Source organism: Brassica rapa, chromosome A02 (genome assembly GCF_000309985.2).
Source record: "Brassica rapa cultivar Chiifu-401-42 chromosome A02, CAAS_Brap_v3.01, whole genome shotgun sequence".
Taxonomy (NCBI): domain Eukaryota; kingdom Viridiplantae; phylum Streptophyta; class Magnoliopsida; order Brassicales; family Brassicaceae; genus Brassica; species Brassica rapa.
Genome location: NC_024796.2, coordinates 6,468,257 through 6,491,362, shown reverse-complemented (window position 1 = coordinate 6,491,362; position 23,106 = coordinate 6,468,257). Strand labels below are relative to the sequence as shown.

The window sequence follows — 23,106 nt, the reverse complement described above, 5'->3', positions numbered from 1 at the left end:
TAATATTGAGTAATTTTTAAAATTTACATATTAATAGTAAATAAGTGTACAAAGAAATTTTCAAAAAATTATACGTAAGAACGTTCAAATAGAAATATAAATAATAATTGGTTAAAAAACTAAACATAAATAATAATTTATCATTATAATTTTTTAATTAGTAAAAAATGTATATAAGTAATTATGTCCGTATAGGCGGGCGAAACATCTAGTTTCGGTAAAAAGTAAAATCAAAGACTCTTTAAATATATATGCTCAATTAATATTTAATCTGATTCAAATTTACATTAAAAATTGGAAAACCAAAGACACTTTAAATATGTCAATTTCCCCTAATTAAAGACTCTTTTAAGGATTATCTATCCCGGTGGTTGTAACGATACAGTGATGTCTCAGTTAGCTAGTGTTGGGTCCAGCTAAGTGTTTCAAGGCGATAGTAGACTTCATCATTGTGTTGGGTCTACGTCTGTAGAAGTCAAAAACCTTTGTATTATGATTTGGATTAATGAATGAGATGTTGAGCAAAAAAAAAAGACTCATTTAAGGAATTTGATCTTCATATTTACTTAATTTGTGTTTCTAGAAATAGTAAGACCATTGGGAACACAAAGCAAACGAACCCAACCAAAAAGATTTTTATTTAGACTATTGAATATGTCTTTAATATCTAGTGACTTCAGTCGAATGTCAGATGACAGGAACTTGAACACCTTGATAGAAATGACAACCCTTTGAGCATCTCAAGTTTCTTGACCGGATCCGTAGATGAGGAGGAAATAGTTGCCTTCTTTAAAAATCTTGCGTTTCTAAAAATAAAAGCTGCTGCCTCTTTCTCATCTTCTGTTCCTTCGTATTTTACCCATTCCAGAGTTTCAAGACTCGTTAACACACATCCAGGAACTGAGCTTGGTTCCTTCCAGCAGGGGCGCTGTTCACCCGTTCGAATGTTATGGTACTGAGATGTTAGAAGAACAACACATTAATTATCTCATCATAATGGAAAATAACCTGAATTATTTTGGCTTTATGATATACAAGTTTATACCTGTTCAATCCTGAGGCCTTGTAACTTAGGTGAATCTTTGAGCACACACAAAAGTAGATTCAACCACTCTGTCTCACATGTGCATATCATTAAATGTGCAAGATTGTGGAAAACAATTCCAACAGGATATTCCTGCATAATAAATAAATAAATACACAAGAAAATATAATGCCAACTGAGATATGAAGATGGTAAAACGCATAGGTGACAGTAAATATATATTATTTACCTTTGAGGATGTTAAACATAACTCGAGCTGCTTGACTGAAGAAAGAGAACTCAACATCTTCCAGGGACGACGATAATTAATGTCGAGATTCACATACACAATCTCAGGCATATTACTTTCCACAACACAAAGCTCACCGCAATGATCAACAATGTCAAAGCTCACCAGAGAAGGAGTATCTATCACAAAACCATAAGCTTCGTCATCATCCGTGTCTGGTCGTTTTCGCAATGATAAACTCTTTAGAGACGGTATTTGAACAGCGAGAACGGTCACCCCGTCGCCACTACACAGTTCCACGGCCAAGTCGTCAAGAACAGGACAACTAGCTAAAAGCTTGTTGATAAATTCCTCACTCGGGTACTTCATCTTCACGAGACTCAAGTTTTTAAGAGACGGGAAAGAAGCTGGCAAGGACGAAGAAGCGTCCACAAGAGTCATGTTACTTAGTTTCAACGTCGCAAGCGTTTTACATCCTCCGGCAAACAAGCTCCATGGAAGTGTGACCGGAGTCAAAATCGAAGGGCTGTTAATGTCGATATCTAACTCGCGCACATAGCGTTTAACGGCGGTTTTAACCCATACCCCGATATCTACGGCAGTAGCAGACTCCCGATCAAGTTTTAAACGCAACGTTTCTAGAACTGGCGCCTCGTGTAACAGCAAAGAACTGTAAACAAACCGCGAGAATCTAGTGCCTTCAGCGTTTTGGTACGTAGCGTGATCGTATTCAAGTGTTGGCACTAACGTCCATAGAAACTTCCATCGTTTAGACAAAACCATTGTGACTGCCACATCTTTCGCAGGTAGTAAGGATAGGATTCTCAAGAGTAACTCCTCAGGAAGTTGACTTATCCTATCCCTATGAGCCATTCTTCTTCAGATCCTAAAGCTTTATGGATATAAAAAAAACGGCTAAAAGATTACTGAGCTGCTTTTGCTTCCGAATCTCTCTGTAATTTTCGCTGGAACCAACAAAAATATAGTAGTAAGCAGCCGAGAATAACAAATAACACTGGAGGCAATCAAAAATCCTAAAAAGTAGATAAAGAAATGGAAACTCACCGGATACTGTAGAAATGCCGCCGGGGATGGTTAGTACGGAAACTAATCAGTTCACGAACTGGTTCATTTCTTTTCAGATCAAATACAAATTATTGAAGACGAAGAGTCAGAAGACTGCACTACTCTTTCGCTGTACAGCCAAGAACGTCAAACCCTAAAACCCCAAATGTTTTGAGAGCTGGACCGTCGCGGGTAGGTATATTCTAGGTGGCTGGTCAGACCGGTCTACCCATTCAACCGAATTTTCATTTTTTTTTTTGTTAAATAACATAATATATATTTTTAAATAAAATAACATAATATATAATAACATAATATATATATATTATTTGCGAAGTGACTTTTCGTATTAGGATTCTTAGGTTAAAAGTTAGAATGGTTAATATTGTTATACCCGTAATGAAAATATATAAATTATCTACAAAATAAAAACGAATTTAAATTATTTCAATTAGATAAACGATTAAAACTAATAATAATAAGAATTATCTGAAATTTTAAAGTATATTTTAAATAAAAATAAAAATATAATTTTCCCTCAAGCGTAGATCTAATGTCGATCATGTGTTCATCCATATGCCATTTGTAACCGAAATATCTTACAAAATTTGCACAATACATATGCCGATTGTTTTAGTTTCCTATAAACCGTGGAAACTAGAAGAGCCAACGAAATGCTAGTTATCTTGCGATAGTCCAAGGAAAAGAATTGGTTTTGAATCTAGGGTTTTCATACCCGGTTAAGATTGAGATACCAGATAGTCTAAATGTTAAAGTGGATAAGAAGATTAAAATTTTAGATAAAGGTGAAGAAGTGGAGGCCGGCAGAGCCGTACAAGGGTAATGGAGTCTCGTATTCAGATGAGATTGTTCATAGGAAGAAAGGAAAATATGGGAAAAAGAAGTGATTTTAATATTGTTATCAACTTTTATATATGTTTGTGTCCTTATGTCAATGTTTATTAGGCATTGCTCAAGCACATGAGTTCGTTGTATTTAGATGGTTTAACCCGACTTGGTCGAGCTAGAGAATTTCTAGGTGTGAAGAATCATTGAGCACAAGAAAATAGTTTTCAAAACCAGAGCTTTTTATTTTATTTTATTTTAGTAGACTTGACTCACAAGGAATATCAGTGACTTATCCAAGGGACTGATAACATTTTATTTGGACAACGGGAAAAGGTTTCATTCGAAATCAACTTCACAAGTAGCTGAAGCTCGGGGAGAGAATGATAGCTTCTTGAGCATCTCATGTTGGTCTTCAGGATCATCTGACATAGCGCGGATTTTCGCCATTTTCAGATAACAAGAGTTCCTCAAGATATAGGTGGGTTACATCTCTGTGATCTTTCGTTCCTTTGTATTTTCTCCACTCAAAAGATTTACAGACTGGTTAACAAGCAATCCGGCACAGAACCGGATTGGTTCCAATACCCACCTTTTCTACAGTCCTTATGTGTCTGAGATAAGCACACTGGTAATTAGACCATCGAACCAGGGGAAAAAAACAGGAGAATAATCAGTTTAAAGTAACATATATACCCGTTTAAGCTTGAGAACTCGTAGTTTAGGTGTAACTTTGAGCATACACACCAGTAGACTCTGCCATTCTGGTTCACATGTACATAGCTCTAGATGAACAAGTTTACGAAAGGTTGTACTGATGGGAGCCTGCTCAAATAAAAGAAACCTTTTGAATGTAAGTATCATTAACTTTTAGGCCAAAGCTCCTAATAAGTCCAAAAACTACAATATATAATATTAGTTTCATCCTGAGGAGTGAGGGTCACAGTTCAACATGTGATCTCTACCTATGATGATTTTCAATTGTGCTAAAGACACTTAAAACATATTTGATTAAAGAGAAAAGAAGACACTGGAATAGGTTGAACATATTGAAAGATGCTTGACGAAAGTGAGAGCTCCCAAAAGTTTATCAAGTTTATCATAAACAATATCAAGATCTGTTTCAACTAGCTCAGGCATATATCTTCAGTTCGACAAAAAGAGCAGCGATAATCCATGAGATTTAAGTACTTCAAAGAAGGAGCATTGATCACAAACCCGAAACAGTTAATTTATTAGAGAATCTTTTCACGAATTATCCAGCGATAATCTTTGTAGACGGAATCTTAATTGTGAAAACTAAAGTATTGTCATCAGGACAACATTTCACCACCAAATCTTTAAGACTAGAGTAACTGGAAAAAAGGGTTTCAAAAGACTTGTCATCTGAGTACTTCACTGATAGAAGATGCAAGGTCGTTAGAGATCGAAAACAAACTGAAGAAGAAGAAGAAAAATCGATAAGACTTGCGTTCGTAAGTTTTAGGACATTGAGTGTTTCACAAGTATAAAAGCTCCTAGGTAGTCTGATAGGATCTTCACTGGCAGAATCGTCAAATTTTAGCTGAAGAACATGTTCGTAATCAACCGCGGTTCTAACTCAAACCCCAATGTCTAGAGGATTAAAATGAAACACATCAACTTTTAAAGAAAAGACTTCAAGAACTGGAGACTTTAATATAGCAAAGACATGTTAACGAGCTCCAAGGCATAGAATAAAGCAAGGAACAATAAGAAATTCAAAACACTCAAATAATATGAAAAAAAAACATCCAAAACATTAATAAGCATATATGTGATCGGACTTGTGTTTATGGCTTGAGAGGAATGTAAGCTGACAGGTAGGTGAACACCTAAAGCATCTCAAGTTTCTTGTCGGAGTCAGTGGTTTCCGAGGAGATATTCACCTTCTTCAAACATCTTCCACTTCGTAATATGAATGCTACTACTTCTTTCTCTTCTTCGGTGCCTTCATAGTTTACCCATTCAAAAGTTTCAAGACTCGATAACAGACATGCAGGAACTGAACTCGGTTCATTCCAACAGGAGCGCTGTCCTTGATCCCGAATGCAAAAAAGCTGGAATGAATTGACGGGACAGATACAGAGAGCATTATAGATCATAAAACTGAATATTTTGGGATGAAATGTACATATATACCTGTAGTTTGAGGGATTTTAAACTAGGGGAATCTCTGAGTAGACACATAAGTAGATTGAAACATTCTATCTCAGATGTGCATATTGTTAAACACACAAGACGGGGGAAGACACTACCAACAGGATATGCATCCTGCAATAGAAAAAAAAAAGAATCAAGCAAACATGTTTTCAAAGATGGAAAATTACATACTTTTAGTCGTAGTCGAGTAGATATTTTACCTTTGCGTATGATAAACATAAATAAAGGCGCTTCACTGAAGTAATAGCACTCAGAATTTCCGAAGGACCATGATTAACGACAACATTTGCTTTAACAATATTAGGCATAGCACTCTCAATGGTACAAAACCCGGCTGTACTATTATAAACATCCAACAGCTCCAAAGAAGGAGCGTCTATCACAAATCCATCTTCATCATCAATGTATCTATCTTTTGATTTACGCAAAATTGCACTCTTGAGGGAAGGAACCTTAACTGTGAAAATGGTAACATTGTCATCAAAGCATTGTTCCACATCCAAATGTTCAAGAACACCACAACTGAATAAAAGCCTCCTGACAAACTCCTCACCGGGGTACTTCACAAATAAAAGGAACAAATATTTGAGGGTTGAGAAAGAAGGCAAGGTAGAAGCATCCGCAAGAGTCACACTCTTTAGTTTCAAGGTCACAAGCATTCCACAGCCTGTATATAAACTCCTTGGAACTGTAACTGGAGTTGTACTGGAAGTACAGTCGATATAGATACTCAAGTCTCGCACATGGCGTTGAACAGCCATTTCAATCCATACTCCAATATCATCGACAGTAGAAGATTGAGTCAGTTCGAAATGCAAAGTTTCAATCGGTGCCTTGTGCAGAATCAAAGACCTGTCAACAAAGCGCGAAAACCTTCCAGTATCAATATCTTCATAGCTATCGTCGTCGAAGTCAATATGTGGCACTGACTTCCACAGAGGAAGCCAACGTTTTGACAAAACCATAGTCTCCACAACTTCAGCGGTAGGCAGTTCGGACAGTATTCGTAATAGGAGAGTATCAGACAACTGACTTATCCTATCCATGATTTAGCAAGAAGCCGCAAACCAGACACCTAAGCCTACAAACATTAAAAACGAACCAGGGATGTGAGACTGTGAGTATGTGTGTTAAACCAAACAGATAATTCAGTCACGAGAAACGACAGAATGTCGAAGCAAGTCCTAGCTGCGTGGTACACAAACCCCAAAGTTTAAAGACAAGGAACTAAAACCAAACTCATCGACAGCTTGTTGACGAAGCTACTTCTTTAAATCAGGATATCCATAGAACAGAAAAATACCTGGAAAGTAGAAACCCCTTCGGTGACGGTAATGGCTATGAACACCATTTCCTCTTACAATATAATATATGGAAAACCTTAATTTGAATGGTGCAATTTCCCAAAAAAAAAAAGATAAGTTGCTCAAATATTTTAATTTGATTCAAGTTTCCATATAAAAAGAGAGAATCAACGACTCTTTAAATGTGACCTATTCCCCTAAAGGCTAAAGGCCTTCTAGCTTCTCTTCGAGAAAAGAAAAAAAAACTTTTAATTCTAGCGGCCATTGAGAACACAAAGCATACGAAACATAATATCAAAAATTTTAACTTTAAATGTGACCTATGTTTTAACTTTTAACTGCGTTGTTAATTCAAAAATTTGAGTCATATAGATCCAACCGTCCAGAAGCTATTTCGTAACTGCGTGTAGTAGTTCCCACTTCCCAGTTTCATTTCTTTTCTTTTTTTTTTTTCTTATTTGTCAAAATTTTGAATCAAGGTTGCCCAACTCAAGCGAATCAGTATCAATCCAAAAGGCTGAACCGGAAATAAGAAGTTTCATTAATTCAAAACAACCGGAAATAAGAAGTTTTAAATTTGGATGGGTAACCGAACCATAGAAGGCTAAAGCTTATGGATAAATATGATTCGACCAAATTCGATTGAGTTCATTATAAAAACAAAACTATAACTAAATCTATATGTTTCGTTATTTATATTTTCTAATTTTACAAATATAGTTAAATTTAGTTACTAAAATTTGCTACAGAAATAATCATGAAATAAAATTTTAATATAAACCAAATTACAATTAAATATAAAAATTTAATATCTTGACTATAAGAAATTTTTTTTTGTCTAGTTAAACGTTTCTTCTGAAGTTCTCTGCATGTAAAAGTAGAGATCATCTCTTCCATTATGAGACTTGACTCCCAAGGCCAGAACCTATCTAAAGAATAAAAACATTGTGGAACAAAGCACTAGAGAGTGAGAATCTTTAATCTTTATCAACCACTGTTGTGATACAGACCAAGTATAACAAGATACATCAATCATTTATCCACACAGGAACACATACTATAAAAAAAACTGAACTGGATCATTCATTACATATTTACATGGGTTAGGGATAGAGAATGTTTTTCAGTCGAAATCAACTTGACATGTAATTGATGCTCTAGGTGAGAATGCTAACTTCTTTATCGTCTCAAGTTGCTCCTCATGATCATCTGACTCAGTGAATATCTTCACCGTCTTGAAATGACAAGAATTCCTCAAGATATAAGTCACAAGATCACTCTTGATCTTTAGTTCCTTTGTAACGTCTCCACTCAATTTTTTCAAAACTGGTTAACAGGCAATCCGGTACAGAACCGGGTTCGTTCCAACACCCTCCTTTTCTACAATCCTTATGTGTCTGAAATGAACATTTTGGTATTAGATCGTCTAACCAAGACAAGGAAACATGAGAGGTGATAAGCTTACAGAAACGGTTTTATACCCATTTAAGCTTGAGAACTCGTAGTTTAGGAGTCGCTGTGAGCAGACACACTAGTAGATTCCACCACTGGGGTTTACATGTACATATCTCTAGATGAACAAGTTGTTGAAAAATTGTCCTTCAACCTTAGATTCAGTGTCGCCATATGTTCATCCATATGCCAATTGAAACCAAAATATACTTGCAAATTTTTAACAATATGCCGATTGTTTTAGTTTCCGAGAAAATAAGAAACCTTGATAAAAAGAACAATGATATAACTTATTAAGATGTTTCATTCATTAGGGGTCTGTTTTACAATTTCAAGTCACTGTATTCAGCTTAAATTGCGTATTCATCTTAAATTTTTTAAGTTCTTGCTTTTTAGAGTTAAAAAGTATACTGAATCATCAACACCAAAAAAAAAAGAACAATGTGATGAGCCAAAACAAAAGTCATGGAACATTTAAAACATTTAACAGTATTCTGACTGAAATATTCAAACTCGGGATATCTTTTTGTGGATTTTTTTTTTTTTTTTGTATACTAATCTTTTTGTGGTTTCTTAATTAATCTCCACCAATGCTGATTTTTCTAACTTGCCCTTTTTCTTTTACTGCTCACAATATGACGTCTACTTATCTTTAATTTTTCTGACGGCCTATTAATTAGCAGAGCTGCATAATTTTAATTTTTTGGTGGGCTTAAACCTGGATTGTGTAGTAGTATAGTTTTATTTATTTATTTAGTTTGTTTAATTTTTTTTAATATGCTTACCAGCTGTGTCTCCTTAATCGAGACACAGTCTTACGTTGTCTCCTTTTCCCACACATGCACGTCACGTCGCGTCACAACATATCTTCTCGCCGAATCCTTAACTGGCTCATAAACTCTCTCCACTATTCTCCTTCTAGATCAGAAAGAGCTCCTTAGACAATCTTTTTAGAAAGCAATGGCTTCCTCATTCCTCTCTTGTTTTCTACCAATGTATACCATAAATTCTTATCTTTACTATAGTTTCTTGATTTTCACTAGGGTTTTGTTTGCTTTACTTGTGTAGAGTATGTTTTTGCTTTATTAGATATTATGGTTTATCTGGCTTCCGGGAATGTGTTTATGTTCGCCGGCTTGTTGTTGTCTCCAAGGACCTTCGTTATCCTTTGGCCTTTGTGTTTTGGCTTAGTCTTTAGGGTTATTTCCTTTTACCCTTTGTTGTATTTCATCCATGATCTAAAGATATACTTGAGAAGCTTTTTTTTTAAACACTCAGATTATATTAAAAATGAAGGATACATGGTTGAGTATCTTGTAGTCCGATACTCGTTTTTTGACTTTCTTGATGTTTTTTTGTTTTGAAATTTTATATTTGTAAGTTAAGTATCTTGTGGTCCGATTACTTTGTAAGAATGTTATCTCTTTGAAGATATAAGCTCCCTTTGTTTTTCAGGTCAGGGTTCTTAGGCGACAGAAGAAGGCTACTCAAGGTCTCAACCACCCCATTTGCTCAAGTGGGTGTCTCTGCTAAGACCACCAAGCGCAAAGAATCAAGGATAGGAAAGCAGCCAATCGCTGTACCGTCCAATGTTACCATTTAAATACAAGGTCAAGACTTAAAAGTGAAGGGTCCTTTGGGAGAACTCGCTTTAACTTACCCACCAGAAGTTGAGCTTATTGAAGAAGACTCCGGTTTCTTGAGGGTCACAAAAACCGTGGAAACTAGAAGAGCCAAAGAAATGCATGGCCTTTTCAGGTTACAAAACTCTTAGCCTTTTTCAACGAAAGACTTTAATTTTAGTGCTGACATCCCTTTTTTAATGTTAGGACGCTTACTGACAACATGGTTGTGGGAGTATCAAAGGGATTTGAGAAAACACTTGAGCTCAAAGGTGTTGGTTATCGTGCGATGGTCCAAGGAAAAGAATTGGTGTTGAATCTTGGGTTTTCTCACCCGGTTAAGATTGAGATACCAGATAGTCTCAAAGTGAAAGTGGATAAGAAGATTATACTTTTTGGTAAAGGTGAAAAAGTTAAGATAACGATAGTCATAGTGAGTGGATATGACAAGTGTGAGATTGGGCAGTTTGCTGCTACGGTAAGGAAATGGAGGCCAGCAGAGCCATACAAGCGTATTGGAGTGTGCTATTCTGATGAGATTGTTCATAGGAAGAAAGGAAAAGATAGAAAACAGAAGTGATCTTTGATATTGTTAGCTACTTATCTATATGTATGTTTCTTTATCTCAATGCTGATTCGGTGTATGAAAAATGTTAAGACGAAAATAATATATTTGTCTGTTTATATCAATGTCTGGTGGCTTTTTGGTTTAATTAAATGTTTCTTCTAAAGTCGTCGGCATCTAAAAGCAGAGATCATCTCTTCCATTATGAGACTTGACTCCCAAGGCAAGAACATAGCTAAAGAATAAAAACGCTAGAGAGTGAGAATCTTCAATCGTTATGGATCACTATGTTGTGATACAGACCAAATATAAACAAAGATACATCAATCATTTATCCACACATGCACACATTATAAAAAAAGACTGAACTGGATCGTTCATTACATGGATTAGGGATAGAGAATGTTTTTTTCAGTCGAAATCAACTTGACATGTAATTGATGCTCTAGGGGAGAATGCTAACTTCTTAATCATCTCAAGCTGCTCTTCAGGATCATCTGTCTCAGTGAGTATCTTCACCATTTTCAAATGACAAGCATTCCTCAAGATATAGGTCACGAGATCACTCTGACCTTTGGTTCCTTTGTAACGTCTCCACTCAAAATATTCAAGGCTGGTTAAAAGGCAATCCGGTACAAAGCCCGGTTCGTTCCAACACCCTCCTTTGCTACAATCCTTATGTGTCTGAGAAAAAAAAATTGGTATTAGATCATCGAACCAAGGCAAGAACTATAGGTTAACATAAACTGTTTCATACCCGTTTAAGCTTGAGAACTCGTAGTCTAGGAGTCGCCGTGAGCAGACACACTAGTAGATTCCACCACTCTGGTTTACATGTACATATCTCTAGATGCACAAGTTGTTGAAAGGTAGTAGGACATGGAGCCTGCGTAAACCACATAGAAACTGTCTCATCTCTTTGTCTGGCTAAATAGAAAGATAGAATGTTTTAAAGAGACCAGAGTAGATTTACATTGAGTTTGGTTGAACATATCGAAAGACGCTTGACTGAAGTGAGAGATCCCATAAGCTCATCAAGTTTGTCATAACCAACTTCAACATTAGCTTCCACAAGCTCAGGCATATCTTCAGCCAAACAAAAGGAGCCGCGATAATCTCTGATGTTCAAGTACTTCAAAGAAGGAGCATTAATCACAAACCCGAGACAGTTATTTCGATAATATTTCGCTGATCTATTCAGAGACAAACTCTGTAGCGAAGGAACGTTAATAGTGAAAATGAAAACATTGTCGTTAGGACAACATTCAATCACTAAATCTTTGAGCCTAGAGCAGCTTGATAAAATGGTTTCAAGAGACTTCTCATCTGAGTATGTCACCAGTAGAAGGTGTAAGGTCTTGAGAGATTGGAAACAAACGGAGGAAGAAAAACCGACAAGACTTGCGTTTTTAAGCTTTAGGACAAGGAGTGTTTGGCAAGTACAAAAGCTCCTAGGTAGTCTGATAGGATCTTCATTGGTTGTATAGTCTAGTTTTAGCTCACGGACACCGTGACTAACCGCGGTTCTAACCCAAACCCCAATGTCTAGAGGACTAACTTGAAACGTATCAACTTTTAAAGAAAAGCTTTCAAGAACCGGAGCTCTATGCAACAGCAAAGACCGGTTAACGAACTCTGAGTCACTTCCACGCTCAAGATGGAACTCAAGTTTAGGAACCAGCGTCCAGAGAGTCTCCCATCGTTTTGAGAGAAGACTCGTGGCTACACGGTCTTTGGTCTTAACCAAAGACAGTATCTGCAAGAGCAAAGCATCAGGTAACTCGCTTATCTTATCCATCTGTAAGATTCAACCAATAAAAAAAAAGTCAAACACTGCATTAGTTTGCTTGAATCAACCGGTGAAAAAAAAAACTAATAGATGAGAAAATATCAACTGAATGTTGTACAGAAAGAAACAAATAACCATAGGTGAGATTTGGATTAAGGATTTACAGAACAGGAAAAGAAAAAAAAACCAATCTTAAACTCACATGATCCTAAACTTGAATCCAGTCTTAACGGATTTGGATTAAGGATTCACAAAACTGAAAAAAGAATTAAAACCAAACTTAACTCACATGCTAATCCGATCTTGATAGATTTGCAGACTTGATCTATGAATCTTGATATTGATGAGGTCCTTTCTTTATAGCCTAAACTACATGTTAGTCTTTTTATTATTATTTTCATATTTAATTAATAAATAAAGAGAATATTAGAAGTAGACTTTGACTTTATCATGTGCAGGTGTTGAAGAAAATTTTGATCAGTAGAAACTGAAAAACACTTTGTTTGTTGTAATATATCTTTACCTTAGGAATGTTCTTAGCAGTTTTGACTCTCTTACAAGGACAAAACCAAAATACAGAGCAAAAGCATTCAGAGGTTATAACATTCAGACTAATGAAGGCAACAATCCAAACGATGTTAACTAAACAAATACTAACAAAGGTCATTCAGAGGTTCTAACATTCAGATTAATTAAGGCAACAATACAAACGATGTTAACTAAACACATACTAACAAAGCTTTTCTCAACTTCATTTCTTCTTTTCTTATATTCAGTCGAACAAGAGCTTGCATGTACTAGAACCGCGCGGAGCAGATGACAACTCCTTGAGCATCTCATGTTTCTCCAGCAGACTACTGCTTGGCTTGGGAGAGACAATCACTTTCTTCAACCGAACACCGTGTTTTAAGATGAACTTCGCCACTTCCTTCTGCTTCTGTGTTCCTTCGTATAGCTCCCACTTGAACGTCTCGAGAGACAACCCCTTGGGAAGTGACACAGGCTGCTTCCAGCTAGCCCCGGGACTAGAGGTTCGCCGAATATGTTTCTGATATCAAAAAGATAAATAATAAACAAAAACTGAAACTGTGTATGTTTGTTGTTATTATTATGTACCTGGCGGAGTTTAAGAACTCGTAGTTTAGGTGAATCTTCAATCACTCTGGTGAGTAGATCCCACCACCGCGGCGCACATGTGCATAGCTCTAGATGAATAAGCTGAGAGAAGACTGTACCAGTCGGATAAGCAGCCTGCATTTGAAGATGAACATCAACTACAATAAATCAAGTTTTTTGTTTGTTCAAGTAAATAGAAAGAGAGATTACATCTGAAGTCATCAGACACAACGCAAGACGCTTAACCGAGGTGAGAGACCCGAGAATCCTCTCAGTGGTTTTATAAATAACATCAACATTCGCCTCAACAACCTCAGGCATGTTCTCAATATAACAAAACCCACCCCAGTAATCCTCAATGTCCAGCCGCTTCAGCTTCGGCGCAGCGATCAAGAACCCATCGTCATCCCCTTCAAACGCTTGCGAAGACTTATGCAAAGTGAGAGTCTTCAAGCACGCGGCGTTAACAGAAACAATCTTAACATTGTCTCCAGGACATCTCTGCACAACCAAATCTTCTAGAACATAGCAAGAGGACAAAAGATGAGGAAGCGACTGCTCATCAAAGTACTTCACATCAAGAAGATGCAAAGTCTTGAGCGACTTAAAGCAGACGTAAGAAGAGGCATCAACAAGGCTCATGTTCTCTAGTTTCAGCACCACAAGCGTCGCGCAAGGGAACAAGCACTTAGGCAATCTTATAGGCTCCTCAGCAGGGCAGTAACTGATGTCAAGCTCGCGCACGCCGCGGTCCACGGCGATTCTAACCCACACGCTTACATCTACGTCTGCGTTGTGACAGATGGAACCAATCTTGACACGGAGAGACTCTAAAGTGGGAGCCTTGTGTAGCAGCAACGACCTGTCTACGAACTTTGTGAACTTGGGACATGTGTTGTCGTGAAGCCTGACGTCGAAGTTGAGTTTGGGGACTAGTGTCCAGAGAAACCGCCACCGTTTGGACAAGAGGCTCATCGCCACGACATCTTTTGTCGGGAGACGTGAGAGTATCTGTAAGAGGAAGTCGTCTGGTAACCTACTGATCCTATCTCTGTAATCATCCATTTTTTTTTTAGAATCACCTGCAAAAAAAGAAATGAAATGGGTACGAAGGAAATTGAAATTGAAGTTATGGGTTTGTCTAAAGGAGACAACTTTATCACAATCCCAAACATTGGAAGAAGAAAACATGTCAAAAAGATTCAACCTTTGATACAGTCGTGAACGAACAGATAAAGGTACGATTTTTATCAAATGATTCGAGACCGCCACACGGATGAGAAGAAAATAGCAAAAAAAAACGAAGAAGGAAACTTACGATTTACAGAAAGATCGTTGCTTCAGTGACCCAATGTGTTGATTCCTGTAAGATTGTGTAGAGTCTCTCTCCCTCTCTCTTTCTTTCTTTCCTTTTTTTTTTTAATCTCTGTGTCGGATTTTTCCTCTCTTTCTCAAAGTTTGTGCGATAAAAAGTAAAAAGAGGCTTTGAGGAAAAAAAAAAAAAAAAGTAAAAGAGGCAAATAGTGACAACCCGGTTTTTGATTTTGCATCGGTTCACTGATCTGACAGGCCGGTTTGATTTTGGATCTATTTTTGAAGCGAGAAATCAAACCAAATTATTTTCTTACTTTATGCAGACTGGACCAATAAAAAAACTAACTTCAATTTCTAAATTGTTAAAGAACTAATATATTATGGATTTGAACTTATAAATAAAAGGATTATTAAAATTATCTTAAGATATTAGTAGTCTTCTAGATCTAGGCTTTGTTTTTTTTTTTTTGTATTTTGTGTCATTTAATTTGAGTTTATTTTGAGTTTTGAACAATATTTTAAAATTTGGCTCGGATTGTCAGATTAAATCGTGAACCAAAAGTATATCCGAATTAGATTGATAACAAAATCTAAAATAGTTAAACCAGTAAAAATCATATCAATCTGTCAAAAATCCAAAAACTATTGAGCGGATAAACCAGATAAAACCAACCATACGTTTCTACATCTATCAAGACTATACTTGACGTCACTGAATTGAATCAGACTATGAGTTGATAGAGAATTTGAATTTGACCAAGGATGTGCCTTAGATTCACATTCATTGTCTCAGTACTTATACGATTCTCACATCACTTCCCTTGGTCACGTCTCTCACTTTATTTTCAAATAAATCTCACGTGGTACCAACTTTGGGTTTCTCTTTGACTCTCTCTAGGTCGTTAGCATGATCACATTACCTTTAGGTTGTTAATTATAATCATTGCAGGCTATATGGATTTTACCTTCTCTAGGCTTCAGCGGCTTGAGCTACTGCCAATTGCTAATGGCTGGTCGAATCAACTTCTACGTATTCTCGATAAGCCTCCCAACCTTTGGTTTCTACATATACCTTCTGTAAGTAACAATACAATATCTATTTGCAGTATACTTATTTCTTATTCCAATTCTTGAATTTGATGTGCTTGGATCAAGGTCAGAGGATTTGTTCCTAGTTGCTTGTCGTTCAATCTACATATAATTGAGTGGAAAGGTTATAGAGAATCTGAAGAAGAGAGAGAACTCGCGAGGTATATCTTTTCAAACTCAGAATGTTTAAAGAAACATTCACATTAAGACCCATATTAAAGATAAGTTGGTAAAGGAGTTAAATCTATGTCAGGTGTTGTTCAGCTACTCATCAAGTGATCCATTTGGGTGAAAATGCAAATTAATGTTTGTTTAATGCATGACAATAAAACATCCAGATGGATCAACTAATTGCATTTTTGACCATTGCATCTAGATGAACCATCTTCCGGATGTCCTTAGAGTTATCACCAATGTCCCAGCTTCTGTTTGAATAAGAATATATGTATATATATATATAGTCTCAGTTTGTGTTTTGAGTTAAATTATTTATGAAGCATGATCTAGCTTTGCGCTTGGAAACATTTTTTCTGTTTACAACTGGAGTCTCATTATTGAGGGCCTTTTGGTATGATCTCAAGTTTTCAGATATTCAATGCTTCAGTTGCTTAAAACACCAAATACAAGAGAATGAAAATAATTCGTTATTTAAAAAACATGGATGTGGTCTATATGTTATCTATGAGATGACTTGATTCGCAAGGCAGAACTTCTGTTTCGGTTATAACCTTCCTGCTTGGTCAAAACATTTAAAAGTAGAACCGTTCATCATGGTCAGACAACAACAAAAAATCTATTAAATATTTTTAAAAAGTTGTTCATCAGAATTCTGAAAACAAAGTTTGCGCTCCATCAATCAAAACAACGTAACTACTAAAATAGTGCTCCAAGAATGATAAAAACGACTAAAAAATTATATATCTTTGAGCCGTCATTTGTTAGAACTCCTTCGTTTAGGCTCTACCAGTATCATGTGTCTCTTTCCCCTAGTGGTGTCTGAGTTTGAGAGTGTAACAGCCACTGTCTGTAGCTGTCCTCCAGAGTTATCTACCAAATACAAAACCTCTTTGTTCTCTGCTTCTGTTCCTTCGTAATCATCCCACTCGACAGTTTCGAGGCTCGAAATCAAACATTCAGGAACAGAACTCGGTGCCTCCCACTCACTCTGGACTTGTCCGGAACTGCTGTAACATTTCTGAAGATAATTTAGGTAGGGAGTTTGAAGAAAATTTGCCAGACCTTGGAATCTGAGAAAGCGGAGTTTAGGTGCACGTCTGAGTATAAGACGATACAACATTAAAGAACATGTACAGACTTTAAGAGACACGAGCTCATTGAAGTCCCCTATTGGATAAAAAACCTGTTTCACACATAAGGATAGGTGTTTGGCTGAGGTAACACATCCGAGAAGATTCTTAGAATCTCCATGCTTAAGAAATATGTTAGCCTTCACCAGGTAGGGCATTTTCACCAGTGAATGTAACCAACCAAAGCGGCTAGTAATCGCTAACGACTTTAAACAAGGAGCTTTGATCACAAACCCAACATCATGTCCTGGAACTGGATTTCCATATAGAAAAAGATCCTCGAGTGTTAATCTTTGCAGTGAAGGAACCATAATTTTGAAAGTTTTCACTTTGTCATGGCCGCACCGAACCACTTTTAGGTCTTCAAGAACACAACAACCAGATAGAAGCCGATGAACGGTTTCATCGCTAGGGAACTCCACAAATATAAGCGACAAGCTCTTGAGTGACGGGAAGCAAATATTCAAAGGAACATCAACTATGATGGCCTGTTCTAGGCTTAAAGTCGCAAGGGTTTCACATGTATACAAACTCCTAGGCAACCGTATGGGCCTGAAACATGGTCTACACCGGAGAACCAGAAGATCGCGCACACCACGAGAAACTGCAATACCAACCCATGTTTCAATATCTGTGGGAGGACAGTTTTGACTAATATATAGATGCATAGAATCTAGAGATACATGGGGGTCACGTAGTAGCAAAAACTTGTCGATAAAACGTGAAGCTCTCCAGTATTCACTGTTAATATGTGGATCGAAATACCTAAGATTTGGAACGTGTTTCCAAAGTGAACACCAACGTTTTGACAAAAGGCTTGTGGACACTGAAACTTTCGATGGAACAAACGAGAGTATCTTAAAGATCAAGTCATCTGGCAACAGACTCATCCTATCCATTGCTAACTTAATTAACCCCTTCAAAATCTCAAAGTTAATTTTGTTGCCGATGATGAAGAATGCAGGTTTAAGGCTTCTTGCTTTTCTCTAGGTCGAAAATCTTATTAGTAATGATGAGAACGCACAATCAAACCATAAAAAAAATCCTAGTTGAAAAAAGAAAGAGAAATAACCTTCCAGGGTCGGTTAAACAATTTTATGGGCCTACTACACAAACAGGTTTTCCACAATACATGAATTTTATCCAAAGAATACATGAAATTTTGCACAATATTTCTTGACGTCAAAATCAGCACAGCATTGCTGTCTCTCAAGAGAAACTTAAATCTAGATTTTAAAATAAAACAAACATAATCTCATGGCTGGAAATACCCTTAAGAAGGTGTTTATAATTAAGATCTGAAGAAGGGGAGGTGAGAGACTCCACTCCACCGTTCTCAAGCTTGTAACCAAGTATTTCATCATTAATAAAGCGTTTTCTACTTTCTTTTTGCTGTTTTTTGATTCAACAAGATACACACGTATCAGATTTCAAGTTTCCAAGATATTCAATGTGTCAGTTGCTAAAAAACACCAAATAGATTGAAAAAGTCATTATTTAAATACAGAGGTTGGGTTTCTGTGTTATCTACCGAGATGACTTGATTCGCTAAGCAGGCGGCTCCTCTGTTTTGGTCATAACCTTCCTGCTTGGATTCTCTCTCAAAAAAAAAAACTAGAGTATCATAAGAATCGCTAACAATGTTACAAAATCTTCAAAGCAACATCAGTAAGAAAGTTATTTCAGCATTTCTTAGGATATTTCTTTACTCTACTTGTAGGAGCTCCAAGTGTACAAGCTGACATAAGATACTAGGGATAGAGATGCAAGGGTTTCAAATGTGTACAGACTATGATCAAAACATTTTTTTTTTTTTGAACAACTATGATCAAAACATTTAAAAGTAGAACCGTTCGTCTTAGCAGACAATGACATTTTTTTAAAAAAAATGTTCACTAGAATTCTGAAAACAGAGTTTGCGCTCCATCATTCAAAACTTTTAAAAGTATGATCAAAACAACCTAAGTACTAATAATGCTCCAAGAATAAAAACGAGTAGAATTCTATATCTCAGAGCATCTCCATCCCCACTCCATAATTTACTGCAAAATGGAGTGAAAAATAGAGTAGTGAAAAAACAAAAAAAATGATTACTCCATAAATGGAGAGATTTTTTATTTTTTGTTCATTCTCCATTTTCCACTCCATTTTTGGAGTAAATTATGGAGTGGGGATAGAGATGCACAACCGTCATTTGTTAAGCTTCTTCGTGTAGGGTCTCCCAGTATTTTGAAACAATAATCGTCTTTAGCAGTCTTCTAGAGTTCTCTCTCAAATACTTCAGCTCTGAGTTCTCTGCTTCTGTTCTTTTGTAACCAATCCATTCGATAGTTTCGAGGCTCGAGATCAAACAGTCAGGAACAGAACTCGGTCGCTCCCACTGAGTCTGGACATCTTCGGAGCTGCTGTAACATTTCTTAAGATCATTTATGTATGAAGATGGAAGCAAATTTTCTTGACCTTGGAATCTGAGAACTCGGAGTTTAGGGGCACGGCTGAGTATAAGACGATACCACTCTAAAGAGCATGTACAGACTTTAAGAGACACGAGTTGACTGAAGTCGCCTATTGGATACGAATCCTGCATGTGCATGGCATCAGAAGTAAGTGCTAAATAATTATTGATATGTAATCACAAACAAAAGTAAATATATATTTTTTACCATTCGTTGTTTTAAACATAAGGATAGGTGTTTGGCTGAGGTAACACATCCGAGAAGATTCTTAGAATCTCCATGTTGAAGCTTTATGTTAGCCTTCACAAGGTATGGCATTTTCACTAGTGAGTGGAACGAACCAAACTTGCTAGTAATCGCCAACGACTTTAAACAAGGAGCTTTGATCACAAACCCAGCATCAGGTCCTGGAACTGGATTACCATTTATTAAAACATCCTCGACTGTTAATCTTTGCAATGTAGGAACCATGATTTTGAAAGTTTTCAATATGTCATAGCCCCATCAAACCACTTTTAGGTCTTCAAGGACACGGCAACCCGATAGAAGCCGATGAACGATATCATCATCGCTAAGAAGGAAGTCCACAGATTCAAGAGTCAAACTCTTGAGTGAAGGGAAGCAAATAGCCAAAGGAACATCAACTATGAAGGTGTGTAGTAGACTTAAAGTCACTAGGGTGTCACATGTATACAAGCTCCTAGGCAACCGTATGGGGCAGTAGTAGGTTCTACTATATTGGTAAAACAGAATATCGCGCACACCGCGAGAAACTGCAACACCAACCCATGTTTCAATGTCTTCAGGAGGACAGGACCGATTAACGCATAGATACAAAGTTTGTAGAGCATGAGCGTTGTCTTGTAGTAGCAAAAACTTGTCTATAAAACGTGAAGCGCTCCAGTACTCACTCTCAATATATGGATCGGAATACCCGAGATTCGGGACGTGTTTCCAGAGTGAACACCAACGTTTTGACAAAAGGCTTGTGGTCACTATAGCTTTCGATGGAAAAAAAGAGAGTATCTTAAAGATCAAGTCATCTGGTAAAAGACTCAACCTATCCATTGCTAAACCTAGCCCCTTCAATAAGTTTTCGTTAATTTTTGTTGCGGATGGTGAAAATGGCTAAGGCTTCTCGCTTTTTCTCTAGGTCGAAAACCCTAGTAATGATGAGAACGCACGTTCAAACTAAACTTAACTGATGTTTTTCCCATTATTCTTTAGAAGAGATAATAACTGAAAATAAAATAAAGATATAACCGTCACCGTATACCACGGCGTTTATAACTTAGCACAAACTTTAGATGTGAACAACGTTGATCCAAAAATACCCAAAGAATTTTTAAATTGTCATTATAAATACCCAAAGAAAAATAAAACATGGATAAAAATATGTTTAGGGGTAGTAAGTGTGTAGAAAACAAGCTGATAAAAGACGCGCGCATTACCATATGAATAAAAATATGTGCTATCTTTCTCTGTTCAAGTTAATGATAACTTGATAAGCTAGCGGCATATTTTCAAAGCAAAAGAGGTTTAAGACAAGGTTATGCTCTGTCTCTCTACCTCTATGTCATCTGCATGAATGTTCTATCACAATCGGCATCTGATTTAGGAAACTTGCGGATGATTATAAACCGTTGTTGGGTAAGATCAAAGCGAAATTGGCACGTAGTTGATAGCGTCTATTATCATGAGCATATCAACAAATTAGTACTAAGCTAGAAAAGTTTGAACGTGATTCGTTTCAGGTAATTATAACAAATTTTACAGAGTGGTTGACCAAGTACTTCAATCATTGTCGGATGACCTATATCATGAAGCTGTATGTTTGAGAGCAGCACTCGCTGAAGGAATGTCCCTTACATATACACACACCTATCATAATTCATAAACCATCCAGTTTAGAATGATACAGAGAGTTCAAAAAGATAACGAGAGAACAAGAGCAAGTAATGGTTGGCTTTGTCAAAGTGGAACGAGTGTCAGTTGCAGGAGGCAACTTCCAAGTGCTTCAGCACACGAAAAACATCCAAACAGTTTCAATTTGTATGGCATCGTTAGCGCAACTAATATAGGCGGAAAAATTATTACTCCTGGTTATGTTGTAAAGTTGCCAATCAGGTAAAATCTCATTATGGTAAATTTATTACTCTCATTATTACCTTATCCATAATGAAAAATCAAAATAAATGCTCTTTTATTTACAAAATGCATTCGTTCCTTTTGTTTCCTCCTCATACACACAAGAAAGAAAAGAATCAAAACAAATAAAATCATTCTTTCTCCTGACTTCTAACTTGGATTCATAAGAGCTTACCTCTTAGATCCCCTCTCCAATTCAAGAACTTCTTCACTTCATCATACAAAACCAAGATTGCAGCCGAACCAATACTCCTAAACATATTCGAAAGCGCTCCACGGTAAAAAGAAGCCAACCCTTCACTCCTATACATGGGATTCTCAATCCCAGACTGCATCATGATCCTCCTCCTAACCGTATCCAACGGGTGAGAAGCGAAACCAGCAAAAGTAGTCACACCCTGAGCCAAAACCCATCTCACCCACAACGCCAGCTCCTTATCCTCCTCAGACAAAACCTCCTTAACCGTATCAAACCCACCAAAGCACAACCCCTCAGAGAAGAGATGATGATTCTTCTCTCGAGAGGTGCTGCTGTTTCGGAGAAGGCCTCTGTAGAGATCCTCAGATAAAAATCGAAACTTTAGTGAAATGCCGACGTGGGTTGGTCTCGATTTGGTTCGATCTGGCATTATCTCAGGAACCCAACACGTCGGAGATATTCTGAAGAACTCCGTCCATGAAGAGAAAAGGTGAGGGAAGGGACTCGAAAACCCAAGCGACGGTTTATAGAATCAAAGAGGAAAAAAGAATAGATAAACTTCCTATCAACTATGTTCAACCAACCTTCCAACATTATATTACCTGATTAATGCGTAGGATTGACGCAAGAACTTGAGAAATGATCACCTAGATCGATTGTAAAGTCGGTGGTTATCCTTATCATGTTACTACACATCTCTACACAGTCTTCCAGAAGTATATAAAATAAAATTACAGTAATTCTTTAGTTTTAGAAGTCTTATATATTGTCTCCAGTCAGATATTTTATGATTAGAAATACATATATCTGTTTTTCATGTTTGTGTGCTGCAAAGTCTTTTACAAAGAAGGTGCATGTTAATTAAGCTTAACATTAATCTCCAATTAGAAAGAAAAAGAGGAAGCACAGAAATATGGTGCAATGCTTGCCATAATTTACTAAATTTATGTATGGGTATATATGGTTCAAGTTGATACTTGGAGTTGGTGGACTGCATTTTCATCTAGGAAGATTCTTAGATTTGGTTCATTATTTTCAGTATTAATAACATCAACCATTGTCCATTAATGATGATGCACGTACGTATAGTAATCCGAAATGATTAAAACATTGTCATATAATCCTCTCCCTTCTCATATTCTAATCCTCTTTATATATGAGAACGTATAATCGTAAGATGCAAGTTAAGTTATTGTGTCGTACTAACGTACTTGAGAAGAAAAGTTTGGTTTGTCTAAAATTAAGAAATTTAAATGCTGATATAATTTAAATATTTTAAAGTAATTTATATATACCTAAGTTTTTTAGATGTACAATCTGTAGTATTTTGTATTTTCATATATATAAGTTGTGGTACTTCGACACAAACCTTAAACGTA

The 23,106-nt window shown here is 36.7% G+C and overlaps 7 protein-coding genes and 1 pseudogene across 11 annotated transcripts; 1 reads left to right on the top strand and 7 right to left on the bottom strand.

The window, feature by feature from the left end:
* Window positions 1-616: 616 nt before the first annotated feature.
* Window positions 617-3,761, bottom strand: LOC103851831 (probable FBD-associated F-box protein At1g32375). The gene is made up of 3 exons (XM_033283930.1): window positions 1,275-3,761; window positions 1,046-1,177; window positions 617-955 (listed from the first exon to the last, which is right to left on the bottom strand). The coding sequence occupies exons 1-3, from the start codon at window positions 2,145-2,147 to the stop codon at window positions 677-679; spliced, it is 1,284 nt and encodes a 427-aa protein (XP_033139821.1). The 5' UTR covers window positions 2,148-3,761; the 3' UTR covers window positions 617-676.
* Window positions 3,762-4,002: 241 nt separating this feature from the next.
* Window positions 4,003-6,457, bottom strand: LOC103851923 (putative FBD-associated F-box protein At5g50270). Of its 2 annotated transcripts, none has more exons than XM_018656685.2 (3): window positions 5,567-6,457; window positions 5,346-5,477; window positions 4,003-5,263 (listed from the first exon to the last, which is right to left on the bottom strand). In XM_018656685.2, the coding sequence occupies exons 1-3, from the start codon at window positions 6,410-6,412 to the stop codon at window positions 5,039-5,041; spliced, it is 1,203 nt and encodes a 400-aa protein (XP_018512201.1). In that variant the 5' UTR covers window positions 6,413-6,457; the 3' UTR covers window positions 4,003-5,038. The 2 variants fall into 2 exon arrangements, with proteins under 2 accessions (XP_018512201.1, XP_033139826.1); XM_033283935.1 differs by having other exon boundaries at window positions 5,346-5,511; window positions 5,586-6,457.
* Window positions 6,458-9,599: 3,142 nt separating this feature from the next.
* Window positions 9,600-10,379, top strand: LOC103851830 (50S ribosomal protein L6, chloroplastic). The gene is made up of 2 exons (XM_033283937.1): window positions 9,600-9,880; window positions 9,952-10,379. The coding sequence occupies exons 1-2, from the start codon at window positions 9,864-9,866 to the stop codon at window positions 10,322-10,324; spliced, it is 390 nt and encodes a 129-aa protein (XP_033139828.1). The 5' UTR covers window positions 9,600-9,863; the 3' UTR covers window positions 10,325-10,379.
* Window positions 10,380-10,565: 186 nt separating this feature from the next.
* LOC103851829 (F-box/FBD/LRR-repeat protein At5g56420) lies at window positions 10,566-12,471 on the bottom strand. Of its 3 annotated transcripts, none has more exons than XM_009128696.2 (4): window positions 12,384-12,471; window positions 11,283-12,107; window positions 11,067-11,195; window positions 10,566-10,993 (listed from the first exon to the last, which is right to left on the bottom strand). In XM_009128696.2, exons 2-4 carry the CDS (start codon window positions 12,105-12,107, stop codon window positions 10,721-10,723), a joined length of 1,227 nt encoding a protein of 408 aa, XP_009126944.1. In that variant the 5' UTR covers window positions 12,384-12,471; the 3' UTR covers window positions 10,566-10,720. The 3 variants fall into 3 exon arrangements, with proteins under 3 accessions (XP_009126944.1, XP_009126943.1, XP_033139825.1); XM_009128695.3 differs by having other exon boundaries at window positions 12,388-12,459; XM_033283934.1 differs by having other exon boundaries at window positions 11,283-12,428.
* A 214-nt stretch (window positions 12,472-12,685) lies between these two features.
* Window positions 12,686-14,671, bottom strand: LOC103851828 (F-box/FBD/LRR-repeat protein At5g56420). Of its 2 annotated transcripts, none has more exons than XM_009128693.3 (4): window positions 14,533-14,671; window positions 13,425-14,296; window positions 13,215-13,349; window positions 12,686-13,146 (listed from the first exon to the last, which is right to left on the bottom strand). In XM_009128693.3, exons 2-4 carry the CDS (start codon window positions 14,277-14,279, stop codon window positions 12,871-12,873), a joined length of 1,266 nt encoding a protein of 421 aa, XP_009126941.1. In that variant the 5' UTR covers window positions 14,280-14,296; window positions 14,533-14,671; the 3' UTR covers window positions 12,686-12,870. The 2 variants fall into 2 exon arrangements, with proteins under 2 accessions (XP_009126941.1, XP_018511768.1); XM_018656252.2 differs by having other exon boundaries at window positions 14,422-14,642.
* Window positions 14,279-17,871, bottom strand: LOC103851827 (putative FBD-associated F-box protein At5g56440). The gene is made up of 2 exons (XM_033283931.1): window positions 14,533-17,871; window positions 14,279-14,296 (listed from the first exon to the last, which is right to left on the bottom strand). The coding sequence occupies exon 1, from the start codon at window positions 17,821-17,823 to the stop codon at window positions 16,549-16,551; it is 1,275 nt and encodes a 424-aa protein (XP_033139822.1). The 5' UTR covers window positions 17,824-17,871; the 3' UTR covers window positions 14,279-14,296; window positions 14,533-16,548.
* A 1,207-nt stretch (window positions 17,872-19,078) lies between these two features.
* Window positions 19,079-20,487, bottom strand: LOC103851826 (annotated as a pseudogene).
* A 1,202-nt stretch (window positions 20,488-21,689) lies between these two features.
* On the bottom strand, window positions 21,690-22,157 carry LOC103851824 (probable ADP,ATP carrier protein At5g56450). The gene has a single exon (XM_033284231.1). The coding sequence runs from the start codon at window positions 22,155-22,157 to the stop codon at window positions 21,690-21,692; it is 468 nt and encodes a 155-aa protein (XP_033140122.1).
* Between the last annotated feature and the right edge of the window lie 949 nt (window positions 22,158-23,106).